The following is a 24,127-nucleotide window of genomic DNA, read 5'->3' as shown; positions in this document are numbered from 1 at the left end:
GAGTTAGTTTTGAGTTATTGATCTGGGTTCAAAACCCGGAATCCGGGAACCCAAATTTTTTCGGGTTGAACCCGACCCGGACCCACATGAAAAAAAGTCAAGTTTTAATCCGGGTCCGAGAACAAAAAAATAGTGTCCGGATTCGGAACCGGAAAGGCTAAACCCGGATACGGACCCGGACCCGGACCCGAATTTTACCATCCCTACAATTGAGGGCCAATGATGTGAGGTACCCATAGATTTTTTCTGATGTCTTTTCTCAATCATGCCGACAATATTGACAGAAACTGGCAGGAAAATACGAGTAAATCTCCTGCCTGCAACACAGGAGATCTCTGTGTATCATCCAACCAAAGGTGTAAAATTACTTGGATCCCTCTAAATTCCGTTTATTGTAACATACACTCAATGAAATGACCAGTTGACCAATAAATATTTGCCAAGTGCATATAATAGTGATAAAATTAAACTGGTTTAAGTGGTTGAAATCGGTCACCAAAAAGCCAAAAACAATCAACGCGAGAGGCTCCCTTCTACAGCCGGTCTTGACTAGCGCGATGACGTCATTTTCACCATCAAATTACCCATCTCTTCCAAGATAATCATCCTCAAGATTCAGACCTCCACCACCGAATTCTAATAAAAATGAACGACTCCTTGGACCATCAAGCGAAAAAGAAACAACGGTGAGTATACGAAACTAAGTCATTATAGCACACAAGACAACAGACGTTACTCACTCTTGCGTCGGTAATTTCACCAGCCCGCATGAACGACTCGTTGGGAATTGACTTTCTTCATGATTCTGAAACTTAATAATTATATGCTTTTTATCTTTTTGATACATAAATAGTCAAGCAATAGGTATTGGTAAATTAGAACAATGAGGTGGTGAATGCAAAAAGTACAGGCACCATTTTTTGAAGAAACATCGTTCTTATAATCTATGGCCTTCTCCTTTTTTTTCCCCTTCTCTCCATATGGCTGAAATGATTTCATTTTAATATTAATGAAATTTTAGCAAGTTGTGGTTGTAGTTATTGTCTACCGAGAGAAGGGAAAAGAAAATTGACTAGTGTAGGGAGGGCAATGAGTCGTAGAAACAGACACGAGAAGGAGAACTAAAAATGTGATGTGGGCGTGGGAGATTGAGAGGAAATTTTTAGAGGGAGCTCGAGAATGGCAGTCCAATATCGAATGCTAAATCGAGAGGGGAAAATAATGCAAGTCTCGTGCCCTGCCATTGTCAATCCTTCCACTTTATACCCTTGTAATTGCATCCCCCTCCCACTCTTCTCGTCTTCTTTGGTTTTCCTGGCCCTGTCTTCTTCGGCTTTCCTGGCCCTTCTGTAATTCCACAGCAGCAATGCAATCAATCATCAATGGGTATATGCCAATCTCGATTCAAAGCTTTGCAAACCATCTTCAAATTGTTTCATCCGATAGCCCATCTCTTCAATTAACCAATTCAGCCGGTTTGGCATTTGTTACTATTTTGCATAAATTTAATAATATCCGTTAGATTCAAATTCAAGATATCTAACGGTTTGTCATTTCATTGAGTGTATGTTACAATAAACGTAACTTAGGGATCGCCAAAATTACAATATTATAACGTAACTAAGTCAACCCAATTACTTATCCTTCCAAGAAAAAAAAAGTTCAACCCAACGATACTTCTCGATAACTCTAAAATTATATCAATCAAACTATACTTGAGTTGGCGGAGGTAACTTTGTGTTGATGAAAGTTAACAAGGTCCCGAAAGAAAAGTTTTTGCAATCATATGTAAGTAAGCCCAGTATTTTCTCTATTAATTACTTGTTTGTGTACGTGTGTTTCTTGTTTAGAAGAAGTTTGCTCACATAAAGGCAAAGGAAAATTGAATTTATCTAAGATGTTCAGAACATTAAAAAACTGTGGAAATTGCAACTTCTATAAAACGGTAGACAATTTGAATTCACAGATACCTTCTCTTTCTCTTGTTTGTTGCTTTCAATGTAAAAATCTTGACATTTCTTGAGCAAAATTTCCTAGTTGCATGGCCCTTCATTGATGATCCTTCCCGCATAAATAACCAGCAGTAACTGAGGAAATTAAGTATCCTTCTCTCCCCAATTCTCTGTCGTCATTTGGTGGTCGCCTTTTGAGGATCTTACAAACATTCTGACTCAATATGCATAATCGGGGAGCAACATGTTGACCTGTACCAGAAACAAAAAACTTATGAATCGCATAAACAAACATTTAATAAAATCCAATATCCATAATTTATTTCATCCTTCTGTGTAATTAACCAGATGATATGCTATTTATTTTCTTATGAAGTTCCTATGTATCATTATATATGATTTCTACCAAGCCTACCATAGAATTGCTGTTTGACCTGAAAGGAAACTTTTTTGTCCCAAGCTCCTAATTTGAATCATCTTTGTCTGGAATCTGAACCAGTGATCATTTTAGGCAAGCAAATCTATTGAAAAATAAGTTTCCTTCCAGACTCAGGTAGTTTTAACTTTTAACCCTTCCAGACTTCATATTTTAAGTCATAAGGTAATGGCCTATGTGAGTCAGCAACCAGTAATCAAGAAAATGAAACGTGTTCCAGCCAAGGTTTTTAGGGCCTTAGCTGAAGTGTCTACCATAAAAGAATCTGAAACCTTACCGTAGCTTGATCTATATGTTCTGACTATATTTATTGCTGCCTGGAATTATTGGCAGGTCCAGCACTGCGATCTTCTGTCAATTGTTGTTGTTGCTGTTGATGAATCTGATGGTTTTGCTGTTCCTCCTGCTGCCGCCACCGATGCTGCACAGTTCCATTGATCTGCTGATGTAGAGACTGCATTTGCCTGCTCATTCTCCATCTAAGGTACTCCACAATAAGAGAATTTGTACTAATTGCAATGCCAAATCCAGTGAACGAGGAAAGGAGGACAGCTAGAATCGGATTCACATTAAGCTGCAAGTTGATTGAGAAGATGAACACAACCACCAAAGGTATAATGCACAAACTCATGGAATAAAGTTTGTTCAGCTTGCTTACCACAGAGTAAAAGATATGAGCAAACAAGATCACAACTGCAAACTGGAAGGATGCATAAGCCCATATGTAACTCCTGCTCACTGCCACCATCATATGTGATAAGCTCTTAAGGAACTCTTTAAGTTATGAAACAAAAGATGATAAATCAAACAGCAAGTGAAAATTAGAAATTAACCCAATCAAATAGGGGAAGGAAAGGAGTTATAAAAATTTCCAGTCCGTCTCGAAGGGAATACACTAATTTGGTGCCCAGGCTAGCATCCTAAATGCTACATAAGTTTATTGTGCTAGGCTTCACGGTAATTATAACAGTTGAGTCCTACACAACATATCCACTTTCTGCCAAGACCACAAACAGTTTTGCTCTTGATTCTTACTCAGGTGGCATCATTCTATTTGAGAAGAGGAAGAGGAAGATTATTTAGATTTTTAGGTTATATAATTATTGTTAATTTAATTCGTGTTTATGTAAGATTTAATTTCTTTAAGAAGTTTTCTTAGTTGAGTAGGTTTCATCTTTCATATTAGAAAGTAGACTTCCTAAGATTTTGAGTTCCTGTTGTGCTTGGGGTTTGACCACTGTAAATAGGCCATTGTCTTTCATTTTCAAACAAAATGATCATTGGAATAATGAATTTATTTTCCCCTCAATTTATTTTTATTTTATTCCCTTTCTTCTGGTTTCTCCTGGGTATGCCTCTTGTTTCTCCCAATATGCTGAAATGATTTCTTTTGACACCATTAGGGCTTAAGAAGTAAGATTTTTTAGATTGAGAAAGGGTACAACCCTGCCCACAACGAACTACCAAAATACATCATTAAGGGAAATCAACAAAATGAACCACCGGTATTTTATCCCAAAGACAACCTAACATCTCTCCAAATAATTAAAGTGTAGCTGAAAAATGACAAGGAAGAACCGCAATGCACTAAGGCTATGTTTGGAAGCTAGGATTAAGTGTAGGATTGGGTTAATTTTGAGATTAATTATTTATCTTCTCTTTGGCAAGCTTCACTTTGGATTAGATTAGGAGACTAGATTTAAATTTAGCCCTTAAATCATGGGATTAGCAATACCAAAAAAAAAATTGTCTATTTAATTAACCATTATTTGTATGTGTGATGTGATATTTAATTTAAAAATCACTATATTAAAATTAATCATGAAAATTAACAATACCGAAAATTGGTTGCTTTTATATATATTATTTGCCAACTTTTTGATTAAATAAAAACATATTTAAAATATGTGATAAAAAAATAAATTAAATTAAGTATTTAAATAGTTTTTAATTTAATTTAACCAAGTCTAATCTAACTTATATTTGTTTATTATAATTATGATTACCTAATAACTAATTTTCTATATATTTAATCTTTTACTAATTGTCTTTTAAATTAATGTTAATAATTATTTTATTATTAAATATTCATGAATAGTTTATATTAATATTTAAATGTCAACTTAAATGCTATTTAATTTCATTCCATTCAAATATAATCTAACATAATCCAATTCAATACTGTATCAAACATAAGACAGTATTATATAATCCAGTCTAATCCAATCAAATTTAATCCAGCCCAAACTTAATAATTGATTTAGTCTAATCCTGCATGCCAAATGTAGCACAAGTTTTTCTTCCTAGTTAAAATGTTTTAGCATGTTTGACTATGACTTTATTTCACTCATAATTATCAAATGAGAGTTACGAAGCAAAGGACTTGATAAGCAATGATAAGAAGTGAACAGAAGAAAACGTTACCCATGGTAGAAGCGATCATTGAAGAAAGGAGACCCAAAACACAAGAGAAAGGCAACGAAATGGCAAGAGCACGAGCACCCAAGTCGGATACCTGTTCAAATTTTATATTCGAATGGTAGTTATAAAGCAAGTACAATGCTAATGAAATACATGCAAAATTATATGATAAAAAATGCATCATGGACATTGAAACCTTTCAACAATAGTGAGCATCGTATAATGTGTTGAGCTTCCAGAAGAACCAACAAATTCTCTTCAGTCAAAAAATCAACTATTGAACAGAAGAGGTAATTGATATAGAAGATTTCATAGTATGGACCAAAGACATCCATAGGGGATCAAAATTACATAATCAAAGATGTCTTTGATCACTTGGAAGCATAATCCAAATACAGTTACTGAATGATAAACACTAAACAGTATGACCTCTTTGCCCTACTACCTATAGAAGATAAGTGTACTGGCTAAATGCATGAGCTCCTGGTCAATTGTTGGGACAACTATAAAACTGATAGATAGATTAACTATCTGAAGGACATGATGGATGTTAACTTCAGTGACAACGGTATGAACTTAAAGGCATAAACTTCAGCAACCAATGAAAAATTTGGTGGATCCACAACATGATGCCATGAAAATCTAGCAAAGTGATTTCATAGTCTAGCAGAAATAGTTAAATGATAAATACCAGAAGTTGCTCCAAAAAGCAGAAATATGCAAGCATGCTGACCATGATCAGAACTGGCATATCCTGCCAAACCCTGCACGAATATAACAAGTAAAAAGACAGACCTGAAATGCAAGAAAAATTCCTGCCAAGACCATCCAAGAGATTATTACAAGAGCTTCAGTTGGTAACAAGAAGTAACAATCATGTAGATGACATGCCTAGAATTCACATATGACAGGGAAGCCAAGTGACAGTTATTTGAGAGATTAATCAAATAATTCAGTAATCCAAACACCCCCAACCCTCTCATCATCCCCCACCCCCAAAACCCTCCAACCCCTGAAAAGGGAACTTCTCAGATATCAACAAAACACTGGTAAACATTTTAGCCAAGAGAATAATCTAAAGCCTCGTTGAAGTGGAAAAAATAATGACAATGTGTTCTCCTCATCCAAGATTGAGCGGAAAGCACCACCCCTAGTTTAATAATGCACACATGCTACTGGGTACAAAGTCAAGATTCTTAAACCATCTGATCTGAACAGCAGAGCAGAAACCTGCTCGAAGTGGAAGCCACTGCCAAGGGACAAATATCTGTTCTCATAAATTTACAGGGAATTCCCAATTTGGCATCCCAAAGTCAAACTCTGCCCTCCTCCGGGACTTATGTGTTTCTAGCAGTGTCATAATTCTTGCGGTTTCCCAAGTCAGACTAATTGTGAATTTAATTTATATACAGTCTCAAATTGCAATGTAAAGAGTGACCTACAGTATTTGGGGCACAATTGTATACTTATATATTGCATGGGAATGTAAAATAAAATGAAAACAGCCTTTTATAGCAAACATCATTCAGCATAGTTAGAGTGACCAATTAATGGACCAGTAAGTGAACTTCAAAAACCATAAGACATGCCTGTAACGAGCAACTTCCCTCTGTTGCACTATAGTTTGTGGCCGCCTAATAACAGTTTGAGGATTATGTATTTTTAATAAGGTGACTGGTAGGTTCTGAACATCTTGCTTGCAGACATCACATGTTTTGTTGCCTTTGATGGTAAACCACTTCACCGCACACTCTTTGTGAGCAAGTGCAAGCTCTCCTTTACAGCTACACTCCAGCTTAAACATGTCACCTCCTTCCCCAAGCTCAACCAAACAAATTCTGCAAACTGCTTCTTCTTCTGGAATATCTTCACCTGCTTCTTCGGTAGCTGGAAAAAGTATGTTAACTTAGTAAATCAAAAGTATGATTAACAAGATAAGACAGCAATTAAAAATATCAATGGTAAAAAAGACATATGCATCATGTTTTGCTAATGAAATTAGGATTTACCAATATCAGTTGCTGGATCATCATTAACTGAAATCCTCTCAACTGCTGCTGAACGAGTAGACACAGAAATCACACGGATTAAACCTCCTCCAGATTCCGTCCGCCTTAAACTTCTGACTTTAATATTTACAGGAACCGAAAATGAACGTGTCATTTTCTGCTGAGTACGTAACTTCTATAAGAAAACAAGAGAGTACTTAAGTACTTCATAACTTACCAGGAAAAAAAAATTAAAATCTTATATTCACCATGTAGTATAGTGTTGTAGCATCAGGATAAGTTAAGACCAAAAGAAAAAAAGGACTTACGGAATTGTTAGGTTGAATATTTAGTTGCCTTTCCTGTACAGAATCAAGAGCCGTAGTTGCAATGGGAGTAGCCGGTAAAGAATGTGCTACTTTTGTTGATGAAGGGAACAAAATTTTATTAAGAGAAAATGACCTTGAAGTAGATGGCTTGTCCAGAGGACCATCAGATGATGGTGTATCCGGGAGGATGAGAACTGTCTTCTCACCATCATGGGCTATGTTTTTTGCCTTAAAGCTCCGCTGAGGAAGCAAACTTCTCACAGATGATTTGAACTTGGCTGAATTAGGTTTGGGAGGAAGGCCAGCTCTAGAAGATGAGGAGTTAGGACTCGGAACTGAAGGAACTTCTATTGTCGTAAAATCTGACAAACAGGCGTCCAAAGACCGAACGGGAATTTGCAAAGAGGAAAGATTCGGTCGTCTGGACTGCTGAACTAAACTCGAGCTGGATTCTTCAACCTAAAAAGTAACCATCAAAAACCTTTCATTAATTATTTACACCTACTCTTTGAAGCTGAAAACCAAGCAATAGATGACAGGATTTGCTATTTCAGTTTTGCCAAGCACATACTGGCAATTCTTTTAGCTCCATGAAACCCATCAACAATATATCTGGTAAGTCTAAATAGTGTTATAGCTAGTTTACTTACATTTCTGATAAGCCATACTCGGATCATTTCAAATTGAAGACACTAAGTAAGTAACAATGATCTGTGAAGTAATACAATTTTTTTTTTTTTAACAAAAAATATCTTACTTGAGATTGATGGGAGGAATCAGAACCCGAGGTTGATGCTTCATTAATTTCACGATGTTCATCAGTCCCTGAAGTACTCTCCATGAATCAGATTCAAAACCCTAGTTTTTTGAAATTGTAAAAGCAATTCTCTTTATATATCTATCTCCTCTGCAGTTGAGTAAAACTAACTAGAGTTGTTAGTAGTGTGAAGAAACAGTAATGATGGATTCCATTTTGATACAACAAAGTGTGAGTTTTATGCTGTGAGTGTGTCCTCCCCACGGGAACTCAAAGCTATTAACGAATTTTAATTTTTAATTGTAAACAACCGCCAACTTGCTTCTTTACTTTACGTGTCCATCTTTTCCTTCCGCTTTCTTTGCTTATATCACGGGCTGGACTCCACTTTGAACTGCGGTCAGTCAAGTCATACAGGGAGAGTGTGTGTGATGCTTTTGTCGCTTTTAAGCTGTCTCTCTCTCTTTTAATAGTCTTTACCGTTAAGATTAAACCTTTTTTTTTCACCCTTATTTTCCATGAAACAGATGGTCAGGATTGGACTTTAACAAAAAGGTTTATTTAACTAATTCATGCTTGTTCTCACGGCTTGTCCGAATGTTTTTAAACAATTTTATTACAAGTTCGAATAAGAGGAGACAGTCACTATCTTCTAAAGTATTTTACATATATAATATCATTATCATGTGTGGAAGTCTGTAATTTTTTTTGTGCGAATATATTTTTAAACTCAGTCGTTTAAAAGAGTTAATTTTTTAATAAATTATAAAATTATAAGATTTAAGAGAACTAAAAACTAATTTTCTTAAACACCACAGTTTAAAAATGTATCCGTATAAAAATAAAATAAGGACGTACTCGCTCTCTCTCTCTCATATATATATAACTAACTAAAGTCACTAAATTGTCCACGAAAACGTAAGTAGAAAATTGATAATAACATTAATGCTAATGAATCCAGTTATGGTGTAATTGTGGTATTATACCACAGTTACACCTAACTATTAAATCCAATTATGGTGACAACTGTGGACTGAATTCAATGATTGAGTGTAGCTGCGGTATAGTAACACAATTACATCATAGTTTTGTCCAATGCTAATACTTATACCGAGATGCCCATCCGGGATTCAATACCAATGAAAATGTAAATAAATATGTTGTTATCAACTCATCACTTTATCAAACAGAAGGATAAACAAAACCAAAAAAAAAAAAAAATCTTCTTCGTATAACACAGGAAGGCATAAACAAAAGATACTGATAATGGTTGCATAAAAGGGACTCGCACGAATCCAATTTACGCTTTTTGTTCTTCAACATTGTATCACCTCCTCTGATAAATCTTCTCCCATCGTGAGTCATCAAGCTCGGCAGAACCCCTTAAGAGTACAAAAATAGTACTCCTCAGTCACCAAGGCAAACAGCTACACTTTCAAAATCAAGCTGAGCATTCTGAATGTTTTCGTTACCGACATCAACTTTAGACTTGGATGCAGCAATCTCAGATTCATTTTTGCTCCTTTGCAGACGTAAGCTTTGCTTTGCTTTCTTCTAACATCTTTATCTCTTTAACAACATGGTCTAACTCTACTGTAATCTTGCTTTGCTCACTAGTCTGCTCAAGTATATGACATTCGTATTCCAGCAACTGTTCTTGAAGCTGTTCATGCTTTTCTTTAATTGATTGCATCTCAGAAAGACAACTATGTACAGTCTTAACATCAAACCCATGCGATTCCAAGTTGAGAAGTGCTTCAAACATGCCATTAAAGATGCTCGTTGGATCACTGACTTGTAACTTGGATGTATGTTCTACGACGTTGGCAAAAGTTAACATGTAGCCAGTTACTAATCCTTCAAGATACATATCTTTACTTCCGTCTAAAAGATTAAAGTGAGGCTTCTGAGGCATTTTTTGAAATACTCCCATTGGTTCAATTGCTCTCAGTATCGATGAATGCTTAACAAAAGGCAAGCTCCAATTCTCTTCCGGAGTACTTTCATTACTCGTTGATGCATTTACAGCACATTCTGTTGAAATTTCAAGTCGTCCATTAATCTCATTCCACTGGTTGACAGCATCACCGTTATTGACAAATCCTGGAAGTGAAAAACCAACATTAGATCTTATATCTACTTCCTCTCTTGTTAATCAATCAGAAATGACCAGCTTCTCACCGTTATTTATTTTAGTGAGAAAGGAGGTGGCATTGCTTTTATCTTATACCAAGCAATTTGCACTACAATTGTTGTTAATTGTAACAAAAAATGACAATTTTAAATTTTGGCACATGCTGAAATTGACTAAGCTCGCTGGTATGAGATAGAATTGTCTATTCTGGTGTTTTATAGCCCAAACAATCAACTAATCACAAAGGAAGAACTTTTTCCTGCAAAAGGCCAAAAATGTCTAAAATTTGAAGTAGCTGTTTTGATATAGAATCAGTTCCATCCCTAAAGAGAAAAGATACTAAGCTTTTTTGGTTGAGAGGCCCTCAAACATCATACCTGTAGACTCTCCTGTGATTTTAAGCAATTCAACGTCAATAGTTGCATAATCCATTATAACCATTTCATGAACATTACCTCCATCTTCATTCCACTCCTTATGTATAATTATGATCATGTATTATTGGATAAAAAGTCAGCAATCTTAAGCCAAAAATTATCTAATAAAGTCTAGAGCTTCATACCTTTAACTGAGGAATTCTGTGGCATTCCTCTCTTTCTCTCCTTCTGACTGACAGATCCCACTTCTTTCTGTTGTATTACCTGATTTCAAAGAAAGAACGAAGGACAAACAGAACTTCATGGGGAATAAACAAATACAGAAATATCCCACACTCCATGTCTCTAATCAAATCTATATTTAGCAGCAACTTAGCAGCCAACAAAAACTAGATAGAGATATGATTCGGTGGTTTCAAAACTCTTATTACTTCAAAATTCGCAAAAATTATTAACATCATAAAATGAAAGTGATGTCCACTATCGGTTTTACCATAAACTAACTGAAGGCTACCAGTTGTTTTGAGTGTCTAGCAAGAGATGAGGTGGCAGAACCTGCAAGTGGTAATTCAAAGGGCAGCGTTGATCCTAGCTGACATGCCTTGAGAAACAAATCTGTGTCTGCACTTGGTCCTTTTTACTTCTTAACAGGGCGAGAAAATGTAGCATCAACTGCTAGGCTGCCCTGCTCAATGTCCTTCCACTTGAGGTCAATGCAAACAAATCTGAGTTTTCAGTGCCCTGAGTTGACAACTTCATCTCCATCTGACTTTCTGTTGAGCTATTTGCCATCACTAAAGCATTTTCTTTCACACCACAAATATTATCAAATGCCATAGGTTCTTTAGCATTGTTAACATAGCCGAGGGAATAAATTAACTGTTTTTGCAAGACTTCCTGAAACAGATGCAATAAGGGAGATTGTCAATGGGTGCCTATGCATGCACCAAATGTATATGTAATTAGCAGGTGCTGCTCCTCCAGAATCAGGGCACACTCAAGACAAAATGTCATGCTTCTGGTCCTAGACAACCCATCATGCAATAAAACACGAAACTTTGACCAAACATGCAGAAGTTAAAAATTAATCGACACAAACATTAATTTTACAATAAAAATTTTCAATTAAAACGACGTGCAACGCAAATGAAAGGACATAACCTTATTTTGGGATCGAACCCAACGGCCACCAACCCAATCCCAATGAGGCCTCAAAGCAGAGCGCTTCAACACAAGCAAATCAGGAGGATCATCAAAGAACACAGAGTAAGTCTTTGCATTTAATACTTTGACAACAACACCAACCCACCATCCATCCAGCCAAAATGCGTCAACGACGTCGTTCGCTTCAAATTCCTTACCATCATCATCATCAGGCTCCAGAGGAGGCAAGGGCCTTAAATAAAACGGAATTAACCGTCTCCACCAACGGCTCCGTGCCATCTTCAGAAAGCAACGTCTGGTACTCTTATCAAAAAGGCGTTTTTGCCTGTTCTTTTGAGTACTTTGGCCTGGTGCCATACACCACGGTACCCAACTGCATCACTGCTCACTTCCACCAGTGAACCCTTTGTAAAATGATAAGCATTTGCATTACTAGTTCTACTACTGCATGCCATTTTTGTTTTTGATGTTTGATGATCAGCTTCAGCTGGCTGCTTCCGAGGATATGAAATTATCAATCACGACATTTCCAGCTTCCCCTTTTTAGTTTCATATTATCTGGTCACAATGAGTAAAGTAAAGCTGCACCTGTACATTTCTCAATGGAAACCGTCAATCTCTCTCTACGGTTTCGTGTCCTATATTATAGTGCAATGCATTGGAAGTTATTTATTAAAGTGTTAGATAGAAATCTCAAATGATTTATTAAAGTCGTATAAAAAATTGTTTATTGAAGTGAGACATCTTCAATGATTTTGTAAACTTGGACTACTTTGATGGTGGCAACTTCACACGTTTGTAGGAAAAAATGACATCTTCTCATGGCATGCCTTACTTTTCTTGTTGCTCATGTTCTCTCTTCTCCTCCCACACCCCCCCCCCCCCCCCAAAAAAAAATCTTTTCGAGTCACACTGATCCGGACCATGGGTCCGCCCCATCAGACCCTAAATCGGGGGGTGACTTGATGAGTGAAGAACCACAACTCACCAAAAAGATGCCAAACACTAAATTCCGAGCCCTCAACCGACAGCTTCCTAGCCTGCTACTGTTGTTTGTGTTCTCGCACCACTAGAACTTGAAGAAATTGAAAAGAAGACATTGGCTTGAATAATTGAGAGCATTTGGCTTCGCCATGATCGGCGCATAATGCCTACATAAAAACTCAATGCATCATGAGATTATTTGCTCAACTCCGCCTGGTGGAGTCAAGGAGAAGTTAAAATTGTTAATAGACTTTTGCAGTAAAATGACTGAATGAAAAGCATGCTCTGTAAGTTCTTCTGAAACCGGTTGCTGAATTATTTTTACAGTTAGCTCCAATCTTTGAAGCATGCTCCGTAGATAGCTAGCTTCACTGTAGTCTATATTAAGCAACTACTGTACACAAAAAGCAAACTAAACAGATTGAATCATTTGCTGATTTCTCATATTCTACGTCCAAGATACAAGAGTTGCTCATGAAAAATTGCTTAAGACCTTACCACCAACCACTGCAAACGGTTCATCATGGTTAGATTCTACTAAATTTTGGGTCCCCATAAAATCTCACATGTACAATTTCCTTTTGCAACTAATGACCCTTTTTTTTTTTGGGCAAATAAGAACTGTGACACTACCAAAAAGACTTAATATAACAAAAAGGTAACCAATTAAATACAACACATCAATCGCTGGTGGAGTAAACAAAATTTAAAAATATTGCAAGCCGTAAAGGGCCTAACTCTAGTCAAGGCTGCATACTGAAACTGGAATTACAATCTTGCTTAAATTGACAATATTTCAGAGGTGGCATGTGTGAGTATATTATATAATGATAAAGTCCCAACTCTATCTGAGTACACTTCTAGCGCTGGGTTTTGTCAGTGCCTCAAGTAGCCTGTACATCCAACGATCTAGCATTCCTGTGAAAACAAAGATATCATTCTTTAATTGATTAAAGTGTATGATAGGTCAAAATTAAGAGAAACAAAATGGCCAAAGCCTATCATGTGATGACGGGAAAGTTTAGCAGGTTGAAAAGATTCCAAAAATCTAGAAAGTAAAATTTGAAGGAACATTAAATTTTGTCAATTATCAAGAGATCAAAGTATGTAGAAGATCAAAACAGCCATGAATATTTAAATTTTGCAATGTTTAATTGTCATTAGCGGTTCAAGTTTGACATCCTGAATCCATGAAATGAGCAATGTCTTGAATGAATAACTATTAGACACAAACCTGTTAAAGCAAATGTACCACCCAATACTGCACAAAGTCGGGTGATTAAATGGAGAAAACTGCGACGTTCTTCTTTGATTGTCACAGTGATTGGGGATAGATCATACAAAAAGTATACAGCTGCACAAAAGAAAAAGAGGAAAAAGAAGAAGATTATGACTAACAAGAACAAGAAAGAAAGGGACAAAACAAACCCAACATAGATCACGATGGCAACCAACCTGGCCATGTCCTATCAAACTCGTTAATTGTGGAAAAATATTCTGTTACAGAGAATTGATTTGTAGGCAAAACGTCTTTGGAGATGTATCTGTATTCAGTAGGAACAATCTACAACCCAATAAAAAGAGAATTTCAGGACAAGCCACAATGAAAAGCTCACTAAAGATAAAATATATGCATTTTGTTTTAGGTCAATGGATGTATATGCCTTGATCAAGGAAAATCAGCCCCCCAAGAATTGTGTAGGATATGTCACAACTGAGAATTAAATCTAAGATCACTACTCTGTCACTAAATCAACAGCAAAACCAGGGCCAGACCTTTATGTAATATTTGAATGTTCCACTTGTATCATGCAGCATCCGCACCGTCCCATCCAGTGGATTGTGAATTCCTGGATATTTTGGCCCAAATGATAGATCATGAATGACATGACTTACATTTACGTTTTTTGCTCCCCCGAAAATCTGCAAGAAGTGAAGAAGAAGTGAAGATACTTAAGATGCAGCGGACTAGAAAAGACTATATAAGGTGTAACCAAACATTGTAAAATACCAGAGTAATTCCACTGATTTAGCACATCCTACTTTTTAATTTTAAATTCTAATAGTGAAGATAGATGTAAATCAAACCCTTTTGTGACCTTGATCCGAACAGGGTTAAAACCCAAACCTCTTCTACCACCCAAAGCCATCTTACTAATTGAACCAACTAGTACTCGCAACACACGCTGTCATTTTAAGATCCAAGAAACTGGCAGTAGAAACAGCTTTAAAATAATTCACTGGATTTCTTCAAACTTGCTTCAGAGGTTCAAATTCTTTTTGCCAAATTTCCAGCCTCAATAGGAAAGGGCAAAGGGCCTAAGCTACTGAAATTTTCCCACTGAGAGAAAAGTAATTTTCTCATGTTTTTACCTAAGTACAAAGATATCTAGAAAATGCAAAAGACTATGTCACAGTCCCTAAACTATGCTTTCTAAAAGTCTATCTTATAACTATATGTCTCACCATAGATTTCGCCAAAAGATTTTAAACCAAGAACTTAAGAGTATCAAAAAGCATTTATGAGACATGTCACCCATATCAATGAAACCTTTGGATTCAAGGATTTGCTATGGCTGTGAAGCAACAAACAAATTCCTTGCTCACCATGTCATGCAATTTTTGTGCTTGTACTTCTAAGGTTAAGAATATAGAAGAATTGGTAATGTACCTAATTAGCAGAAAATATTCAAAATTACAAAGGTCACGTAGTAACATTTTGCCCAACGACAGATCAGCAGAGATCAGCATAGGATTTGAGCTTCTTCTATTTTACGTTTCAGAAAGGACAAAAGGAATTTTGGCGTTTATTATATGATGACAACTGACAAGTACTGAAGGGCTTACGAAGGAGAGGAAAAATAAGAACAAAGCAATGAAAAAAGACTCAAAACAAACTCAGCTTCTTATAAAATCAACTCCAGAAAATTCTGTTAATGATACAGAAATATGCATGGACATTAATTCTGCCTGGAAAAATTTTGGAAAACACAACTACAAGTGAATAAACTCTCCACATGAAGATCCATCAATTCATGCAAAACTCAAAATAAGACCCAGATCCCAAGCTATAGTATTTCCAAAATCAAATAAACTATAAGATAAATGACTCAAAACACTTTCTAATCTTTAAAACCCTTGCTTGAGATTGGACGATTCCACCAGTAAGAGGAAATGACTTCTAAGACAAGTTAGAGGTGTTAGCCTCACTGGAATAAAAATCTTTTAGACTCATGTTTTATATAATTTTACACCAATTTTGAACAGTCTGTTAAACTTGGACATTAACATCAACATCGCCATAGTCAAAACTTGAGGAAAATACTCCAAAAGGGGAAAACAACATAGAACATCCGTATTGTTAACCTTCAATACTTACAAACTAGTCTTATTTGAGTTCGGTTGGGTCTCAACATTATTGATCCTCAAATTCAACATCTGAGTTCTTAAACTTGATTAATATAACTGGAATAGTTAAAAATTTCCAGCGTTCCGAAATTTTGAATCACCAATGAAATGCTGAAACTCCAACCAAACAATTTATTGCTAATTCCAAATCCCAATAGGAAGTAATCCTAATAAATTAATACAGGGTGGAAAATCAGCATAAACTATGTCAATCCTTGGCATTTTGCTCTACACTAAATGACATAAGAATAAAACACAGAACGAAAGCTACTTACCATTTGTGCAACATAGATGTTCAATCCATGGACTGATATATGGAAGTTTCCAGCAACACGTTGGACATCCAAAACTCCATAAACCTGCATAAAGTATAAAACTTGTGTATTTGGATTTTGTTCCCTCAAGAACAATTAAAAGCCTACGACTAGTTTTAAATCTTAAAATGATTGAAAAAGTAGAATTGGTAATACCCGACATCCTTCTCCACTTTCCAATGCATGTTTCACCTTCTTAATCATATTTTCAGCATCTTCATCAAAGCCAAATGCATGAAGTTTCTCATCGATATCATCTTTATGATCTTTATTATGATCTGATCAAAGTACTAACGAGATATTAACCATTTTAACATACAAACTACCCCTAAAACGTACAAAGCCTGAAACAACAATATAAAAAATAGCAACTTGATCGTTGTCTTTGTTAGCGGAGGAATCATAAAGCAGTAGGAAAGACAGAACTCCAACAAAGTAAACATTTGTGCCCAGTAGATGTAGATGTAACTGTAACTATTGTCAAAGCTCAGCACAGCACCCACTACTTTGGCAGAAAAACATTTAGCCTATTCTAAATTTGGGCAGTTTAGAGTTTATGCATCAACAGAAACTTGTACAATGTGATAGAAAATGGAAAAAGGTAAAAAAAAAATTGAACACATTGGATTGTCCATATTAAAGCAAAAGATAATTTCAAAAGCATAATAATTCCCTTCAGACAAACAATTAAATGTATGATTCCTCAGGAAATATACCATGCTTGTGTTCTTCGTGTTCCTTTTCCACAAGGTCAGTCAAATATTCAGTGCCAATGATATGGCCATAACTGTTCAGGCGAAGCTGCAGAAAGCTCAATCTGGTTAGCAGGACAACCAAAAAAGTAAAATGAATAATAATCTACCAAGCTCCCTTGCAGTGAGTGAGAGAGAAAGAGTGCAATCACCTATTCCATCAGACAGGAACATAATTAAAGTTCTTTCTGAAAATAAACACTCAGAAATGTAGCTAAAGTATAAGAAGATACTAATTGATTTTATTATTAATTATTAAAATAGTGCATATCTCAATTAAGTTTTAAATAAGCATAGCATTACTCAAGATGAATTATCACAAACACGTGTTTTTAGAACTTTAGATTAACATGGATTGCAATATTTTTTACAGCTCAAATAATTAAAGTAAGAGGAATCTGAACTTTGGACCTTTTAGTTAAAAATCTTATCGTTCAACACACCATCTGGGTAGCCCTATCAAATAGCATAATCAAATTATGACATCATGAATGATTGAAGGGAAAAAATATAGGTAGTCTCCGATGAGGTTATCCAAAGATTCTATTAACAAAAAAAAAAAATCCGTATGAAATGTCAATAGTTCCTTGCTTTTGAGCAAAACAAGAAGCAAACTGACAACACATCCATGCAGAAGAAAATCATCTCACCCAAGTATCATCTCCAAACTAGTATCTATCTTACAACTAAACATATTAAATTAATCAACTTTTTCAGCTTCCTCAATTCCCGACCCTTCTGTTTCAGGGCTATTACTTGGGCGTACGCTTTCACTCAAAGGACTGCCGGCATTGTTCGTTAAATCAGTTGTTAAGGAGCTCATATTAGGGGAATCAGAAACAGAACCAGAAACATGCTCTTCCAATTCTTTTGGCCGATTCAGGGCATGGCAGTGTGGACAGTAATAAGTAATATATGCAAAATCCTCCTTCCTAGCGAGTCCTGGACAAAAAATGAAACAATAAAAATAACTTAAGAAAAAACGTTTTCTACGAATATGCCACATTAACAAAGAAAATAATTGATTGTCGGTTGCAAGTCGCTGCATTATAGAAGAGTATAAGTTGACTCACCATTATGCATATGGCAGTTGCCACATATAAGAGCATAAGATTGTGTAGGATCTTCGCCCACAAGTAGTGCTGCAATTCTAGAAATCCATCCTCCGTCATGTGTGTTAGATCCCTGAGGATTGTGATGATTGACAACCAGTTGATTATGCTCAGAAGTTTGAGCATCCTCACTCCTGACTGAATGGGGAGCGGTTCCCTCATCAGAATGATGCACTGGAGTGCTTCCTGCACTACTGGATCTGGTATGCAATTGTTTTCGATTTCGAAGGCCGCTTGATGGCACAAATTCGACATCATTGCTTTTCCCAACTGGGAAATTGAGCTTGGATTCATCTCCCACATAAACTTTCAAGCCAGAATCAGCACCAAGCTTGGATGCTAGTACAGTTGCAGCAGCAGCTTTTGCCGCTGGGTCAGGATCATACCTCTGCATAATAGAGTTTATGCTTGTAAAATTCACATTCACTGAAATAAAATGTCTTGCATTTGCAAAGAAACTCCACTTTTTGTTTAACCTCACTATATGCTTTCAAAAGAAAAATAAAAACTGCTTCAGAACAAATGAAAGCTTACAGTTCACTCATTCTTTTGGCCAGGCAACAAACATCTCCACCAGTAACAATGTCCTTAATCTCTCATAGACTTTTACCATAAAATTCTCAAACTTATTTGACATAGTCTAAGATACCAACATGAAACAACATAAGGGGTGTATAAGAAAACCTAATCAAGGCTTGCATTTCAAGCTTTTGCGTAGACTTCAAAACATTAACAGACAACCAGAGCTTTTCTTTGAAACTTGAGACAACCAGAACTTGAAAGAGGATTCTATTGAACACCTAGAAGAAAGATCATGAACAATTACCTGAATGAGCTGTTGAGTGGTGTAATAATTTGTCCTCTCTTTAAGTTCGTCAATTTTGGCTTGCCTCTCAGCTCGAAGCCTTTCCAGAGTTTTCTGGTCCTTGCGATCACCTATAAACATCAGATAAAATACAGCTTAATTAGGGCACCTGTCCTCATATAGCCACCATATTAAGCCATTATGGTAGCATACAAGTTTTAATAGGCACCAATAAATCAAAGAGAGGGAGAAATAAGAAATAACATTTTAACATGATTCCAATAAAGACATTTCTACAGTTAAAAACCACATACAAATTCTCGTGAAGCTCACAAATGCCGAATAAGCAAGAGAAGACAAAGCAGGCAAAAGAAACATAGGCAAGACTCGTAGTGCCCTCATCTTCCAATCTAAATCTACTGATCTTGTTGTCATGATAGCATAACCAACTGCAATAACCTGAAAATTGTTATAATTTAAGGTAAATTATTCAAAATTAAGTTGAAAAGATTAGAAAGCATCAAGTTAAAGGATTGTAGTCGACCTATGCATTTTGAAAAGGATGAAATGATAAAGCCACATGCTCTGAAATTGTAATGAAAATCATCCACTTCTTATTTTTTCAGATATGAAAGAAAAAGTTCCAAGCAGAACGAAGGAGGAAAGTGTAGTTAAAAATATCTAAGCAGGAGCCAGAAAAAAAAAATATAATCATGATAGTTAGGAGTCTTGAAACCATAACAGAGTGCCACTTCTCTGTCAAAAGGCATATTGTATAATACAACAGACATCCAAAACATTGCTCCCTCCACTCATCACCCTAAACTCATTTTCCAATGGAAAATTTCTTATAAAAGAAATGAAAACTAGGTAAAATTTTTATTCAGCATGGAAGTAAAGTTCTCTGGCCAAACTTGCAATAATAAACTGTAGTGAGCATTCATGCCTATGCAGCAATCTCAAATGTTGAAAGAACACAGGCAGACAATACACAGCTATCAGTTGTTTCTCTGTAATTTATTTCTAAGAAACTTTTTCCCCCCTCTAAACAACAAATAACTTAAACTTTTTTTTTCTCTCTCTAAACAACAAATAACTTGAGTTCTAAAATACTGAGCATGCAGAGGACAAAAAATGCAACGATCATGTCTAACTTCTCTAAATGGCTCGCTAAAGAAACTATTATTGCTCAACAGAGGCTTGTATTACTCATAAAGAAATGTATTATCAGTTTGCATTGCAGCAAATTTATACATTCCTAGCTATGAAAATGAAGCCAAATGATTTGACCAAAAAAGCTCTGCATCCAAAATGTCAACGCTTAAGTGATAAAACAAAGAGCACCTCAAAAATAACAGAGAATATAATAAGATGCCTGGTCAGCCTCCTCCAAGTCTGTGATCTCCTTTTCATCCTAGCAAGAACGGCAGCTTCTTCCTTAGAAATGTACTGCAATCTCTTCTCAAAATCATCCCTCTTTAATCTAAAGATACCATTCCAAATTCGGGAAATGATACCCTTGCGCTTCTTTCCTACTACTGCTGAAGAAGCAGCAGAATCTTTATTTTCGCTTTCAGTACCACTTTTGTCCTCTGCCATTTCTTCTTTTGCTCCACTTCCTTGTGGAAAAAATAAAGAAAAGCTAAGCAACCATAACAATTGATTACAATGAATATGAAAAGCAATTAGGAAATTTCATCACAAAAATATGAAATTAACAGCAACCAGTAACCTAACTACAACAACAATATATTCAGTTGCTTCCCACAGCATCTCAGAAAAAATAGTTCCCACAAGTTAGAGAGAGAATCATTTGCTTCCCACAATTCATACAACATAATATACTGCATTACCGATATTCAAAGACTCTTTACATCAACAAAAACACAGATTCTGAAAGCAAAAATTGTTGCTTTTGGATAGAAATAATCAAATCATTGAAACAATCAAGTCCTAAATCCCAAATGTAGATATTTGGCAGCCAAATTCAATTCAAAGTATTATAATAAAAAGGCAAAAAAAAAAAGGAAAAAATGGAATGACATAATATATATATATATATATATATATAATTCATACCAAAGCATAGGACAGTACTACATATGACAAAGAATTATAAATATATATAAATAAACTAAATCAACGGAGAGAATTCATTATTTATTCAGTTTTAACAGAGTAAAAGCATAAAAGCACGACACCAACATAAATAACAACAGCCATGTATTGGGAATGGTTCAGCAATCAACAGAACAGCATGAAACTTTTGTTATCTAGGCAAAGTACCTCAACTGCCTTTATTTTTCTCTCAATTAGACCTGCAAATGAGCGTAACTTCCAGGCAATCCTGTTGATGCCAGAGCTCAAAGATCACCAAGTGCCCTGCATTATTTAATCAAACCAAATAATAATTTCAAAAATTTTATTCAAAAGTAGAAATGAATGTTGAAGACCAAGAAATAACGGACAATTGTTTGATTCATATATGGATGAAGCAGCAGACACGTAAGAAGCAAACAAGAATGCCGCAGCAACTGCACCCTCCGTACACTAATTATGTGGCTATTTGAAAAATTTCAAAACAAAAACAGATTGAAGTCAAACCAAGCAAACAACCAACAACCTGAAATTGGGAGAAGCAGCGATCGGAGATCGATCGGTACGAGAAATGTATTAAAGAGGAAAGACGCAGGTGGAGTCACCGTTTGGAGTTTGAACTTTGAATTGATGAATGGCACGTGCGAGGTGAGATCTCACACGAGGGAGAGTCGAATACTCTGGAGACAATGCATTGGTTTCTTGAAGGTTGGGTTTCGTGTCGATTCATATTTCACGAACTAAAGTATTTGTTATATTTGTTTATCCTTTTGAAATTTCACTCACTCTCGTTTCTAGCATACTTTCGCAGAGAAACAACAACACACGAATTCAGGAAAATCGAATTTACTCCGCAAATTAAGAGAAAAGGAATAAAAATGCAAGCACCGATAAGAGGAAATTAACTTTACCGGAGTTGTTGATTTGGAATCGAGTGAGTTTTAAACCAAGATTTTGACCCTGGAAGTTAACATCAGCACGCGCACTTGTTTCTACAAAAGACTCCGGAAGTGAAAAAACAAAAATTATCAGAAAACAAACGACGATTCACGGTTGGCGGAGAATGATCAACAGAGAGTTTCAAAGCGGGAGGGAGAGAGATAAGGGTGATTTCAGAGCTTTTGGCGAGATGGTGAGAATGGATTGCAGTTGTGATTTGCCAATATGATTAAATGATTAATCGCCCTTATGCAAATGCATACGATTACGGGCCTATGATGATTCCTTTATCAGGCTTTTGGTTTAGAGGAGAAATTTCACGGATACACCTTATGTATATATCCTTATGGTTTCAAATTTTATGAATAATAGCCCCGCAGGTCTGTTTTTGTTTTTTTTTTTTTTTAGGGGGGGTAAATCTTAAATCAACTTTTTAATCTATTATTTCCCTGACACTGGAGCACTTAATTGAATAAAATTACTTGTAAATCACTAGGACAGGTTCTTGGAGGACTTTCTAAGTAATTTTTTTAAATACTCGAAAGTAAAACAGTAATAATAGGAGTTGAATAGTAGCAAACATCATAAAATTTCATTTTTCATAATATGGCATTCATTAAATAGGTGATGTGATAATACAATTACTTTACTTGTGAAAATTTATCAATTATGAATGTCATATCATTTAATGTTATAAATAAAACTAACAAAGTAACAATAAATGTAATTAAGTGAGTTTATAATTAAGTTTACTATCACTCTCTTTAAATAATCTTACTCTTTTACAAATTACATTATTTCTCGTCAATCCTCCCTCAGTTTTAATAACAGCCTCGAGTTCATAATTGGTATGGATGTCAATAGAGAGAAAAAGGGAGTGAGCCGATGTATTTATAAACATATTTTTAACAGTATGTTTATATCTTGTATAATTTTTCATGTCTTTTAATAAAGGCCAATAAATAATTATCTTTCTCTGTTCTTTTCAATTTCTTCCACCTCACATTTTCCTTGTAGTAATATCACTTGTAACTTTTGCTGTAATAGTTTTATAATATAATTTAACTCTTCAAAGTTTATCAATTCTATTTATCTAAGGGAGTGATCATCTCAATTTGCAAATGGGGTCTTATTGATGAAATTTGAAACCGTAGGGAGTTGAGTCTGTTTAGAATATAAACGAGGGGGTTTCAGTAAAATTGATCTAAAAGCTAACCTTAGCGAAGATTCATCATATTGGCAAGCATTCAGCAATTAACAACCTTCGGTCTCCTCTCCTTGGTTAAAAACAATTAACAACCTTAGTGGTAAAAGTGATTAACGAACTTTATTCTTTTCTTTTTTTTGAGAAGAACTTTATTCTTATTTGTATTATTCACGACTCGTTTTATCTCAAAACTATATTACCAGGACACCGAAAACTTTTACCATTCTAATTTGATAAGTAAAGGCAAAAAAACATTTTTATTTTTCATTTTATTTCACATGACTATGGCAATTGGATAACTTAAGTAAAATACCCCTCTTTCCGCATTAAAATCACGCTTAGTCTAAAGTATCATGACAATTTAAAGATTATTTACACCGTTGGGGGTTTATGATTTATTTATTCTTTTATTACATTACTTATGTATTATAGATAGAGTTTTGAGCAAAATTTGCGTAGTGATTTTCGATAATAATTTTCTCAACTTGCCAACCAAACTTGAGTAGTTCAACAATGTAGGATAATTTTATATTTTCTTTATAAATCAGTCATACTAGTTGAACTATTTTTTATTGTCGTCATATTTGTTAAATTTAGGTGTTTTGGATCATAATATTTATATTGCTTGCAATTTTCTATTTCATTGCTTTCATCGTATGATTGTTTGGTTTATGGAAAAATCTGGCAGATTTGTTTCACTGCCAAAATTAAAATCTTGGTTTACACTTTATTGTGATCTTAATATATTAAAAAAAAAATCGACATCTCCAAATCCATTCAGATAAAATAAAATTACCCTAATTTATTTTTTCAAAGACGTAGAGGAATGATAAATTCTAAATTAATTTTTTTTTACCCATATCTTTCAAATTTCATCGGTAAAATAAATAATTCGAAAACCATTAAAGGCCAACCCCGGCCATTGGTTGCCTTCTATAGTTGAAACGTCAT

The 24,127-nt window shown here is 35.3% G+C and overlaps 5 protein-coding genes across 8 annotated transcripts; all 5 read right to left on the bottom strand.

Annotated features, from left to right (window-relative positions):
- Positions 1–1,628: 1,628 nt before the first annotated feature.
- Positions 1,629–8,289, bottom strand: LOC18039342. Its single transcript, XM_024181937.1, has 9 exons — positions 7,884–8,289; positions 7,127–7,585; positions 6,819–6,993; positions 6,399–6,696; positions 5,501–5,573; positions 4,813–4,903; positions 3,047–3,126; positions 2,666–2,962; positions 1,629–2,204 (listed from the first exon to the last, which is right to left on the bottom strand). Exons 1-8 carry the CDS (start codon positions 7,965–7,967, stop codon positions 2,696–2,698), a joined length of 1,527 nt encoding a protein of 508 aa, XP_024037705.1. The 5' UTR covers positions 7,968–8,289; the 3' UTR covers positions 1,629–2,204; positions 2,666–2,695.
- A 708-nt stretch (positions 8,290–8,997) lies between these two features.
- On the bottom strand, positions 8,998–10,949 carry LOC112097178 (DUF724 domain-containing protein 8-like). Of its 2 annotated transcripts, XM_024181519.1 has the most exons (3): positions 10,888–10,949; positions 10,580–10,658; positions 8,998–9,986 (listed from the first exon to the last, which is right to left on the bottom strand). In XM_024181519.1, exons 1-3 carry the CDS (start codon positions 10,888–10,890, stop codon positions 9,394–9,396), a joined length of 675 nt encoding a protein of 224 aa, XP_024037287.1. In that variant the 5' UTR covers positions 10,891–10,949; the 3' UTR covers positions 8,998–9,393. The 2 variants fall into 2 exon arrangements, with proteins under 2 accessions (XP_024037287.1, XP_024037286.1); XM_024181518.1 differs by lacking the exons at positions 10,580–10,658; positions 10,888–10,949 and adding an exon at positions 10,395–10,567.
- A 101-nt stretch (positions 10,950–11,050) lies between these two features.
- Positions 11,051–12,174, bottom strand: LOC112097179 (DUF724 domain-containing protein 2-like). Its single transcript, XM_024181520.1, has 2 exons — positions 11,556–12,174; positions 11,051–11,291 (listed from the first exon to the last, which is right to left on the bottom strand). Exons 1-2 carry the CDS (start codon positions 11,913–11,915, stop codon positions 11,070–11,072), a joined length of 582 nt encoding a protein of 193 aa, XP_024037288.1. The 5' UTR covers positions 11,916–12,174; the 3' UTR covers positions 11,051–11,069.
- Positions 12,175–13,024: 850 nt separating this feature from the next.
- LOC18038185 (endoplasmic reticulum-Golgi intermediate compartment protein 3) lies at positions 13,025–24,127 on the bottom strand. The gene is made up of 10 exons (XM_006429626.2): positions 24,123–24,127; positions 24,033–24,036; positions 22,484–22,486; positions 16,981–17,065; positions 16,421–16,542; positions 16,226–16,309; positions 14,319–14,465; positions 13,998–14,106; positions 13,777–13,896; positions 13,025–13,460 (listed from the first exon to the last, which is right to left on the bottom strand). Exons 1-10 carry the CDS (start codon positions 24,125–24,127, stop codon positions 13,387–13,389), a joined length of 753 nt encoding a protein of 250 aa, XP_006429689.2. The 3' UTR covers positions 13,025–13,386.
- LOC18038184 (uncharacterized protein At2g24330) lies at positions 17,496–22,307 on the bottom strand. 3 transcript variants are annotated; one of them, XM_024181859.1, is made up of 7 exons: positions 21,942–22,307; positions 21,220–21,315; positions 20,278–20,548; positions 19,248–19,392; positions 18,955–19,064; positions 18,090–18,516; positions 17,496–17,958 (listed from the first exon to the last, which is right to left on the bottom strand). In XM_024181859.1, exons 3-7 carry the CDS (start codon positions 20,530–20,532, stop codon positions 17,717–17,719), a joined length of 1,179 nt encoding a protein of 392 aa, XP_024037627.1. In that variant the 5' UTR covers positions 20,533–20,548; positions 21,220–21,315; positions 21,942–22,307; the 3' UTR covers positions 17,496–17,716. The 3 variants fall into 3 exon arrangements, with proteins under 3 accessions (XP_024037627.1, XP_006429687.1, XP_006429688.1); XM_006429624.2 differs by having other exon boundaries at positions 20,278–20,552; positions 21,942–22,306; XM_006429625.2 differs by lacking the exon at positions 21,942–22,307 and adding an exon at positions 21,557–21,918 and having other exon boundaries at positions 20,278–20,552.

This window comes from Citrus clementina, unplaced genomic scaffold (genome assembly GCF_000493195.1).
Source record: "Citrus clementina cultivar Clemenules unplaced genomic scaffold, Citrus_clementina_v1.0 scaffold_6, whole genome shotgun sequence".
In the NCBI taxonomy this organism is placed as follows: Eukaryota; Viridiplantae; Streptophyta; class Magnoliopsida; order Sapindales; family Rutaceae; genus Citrus; species Citrus x clementina.
The sequence above is the reverse complement of the archived record's forward strand: the minus strand, read 5'-3'. Positions and strand labels throughout refer to the sequence as shown.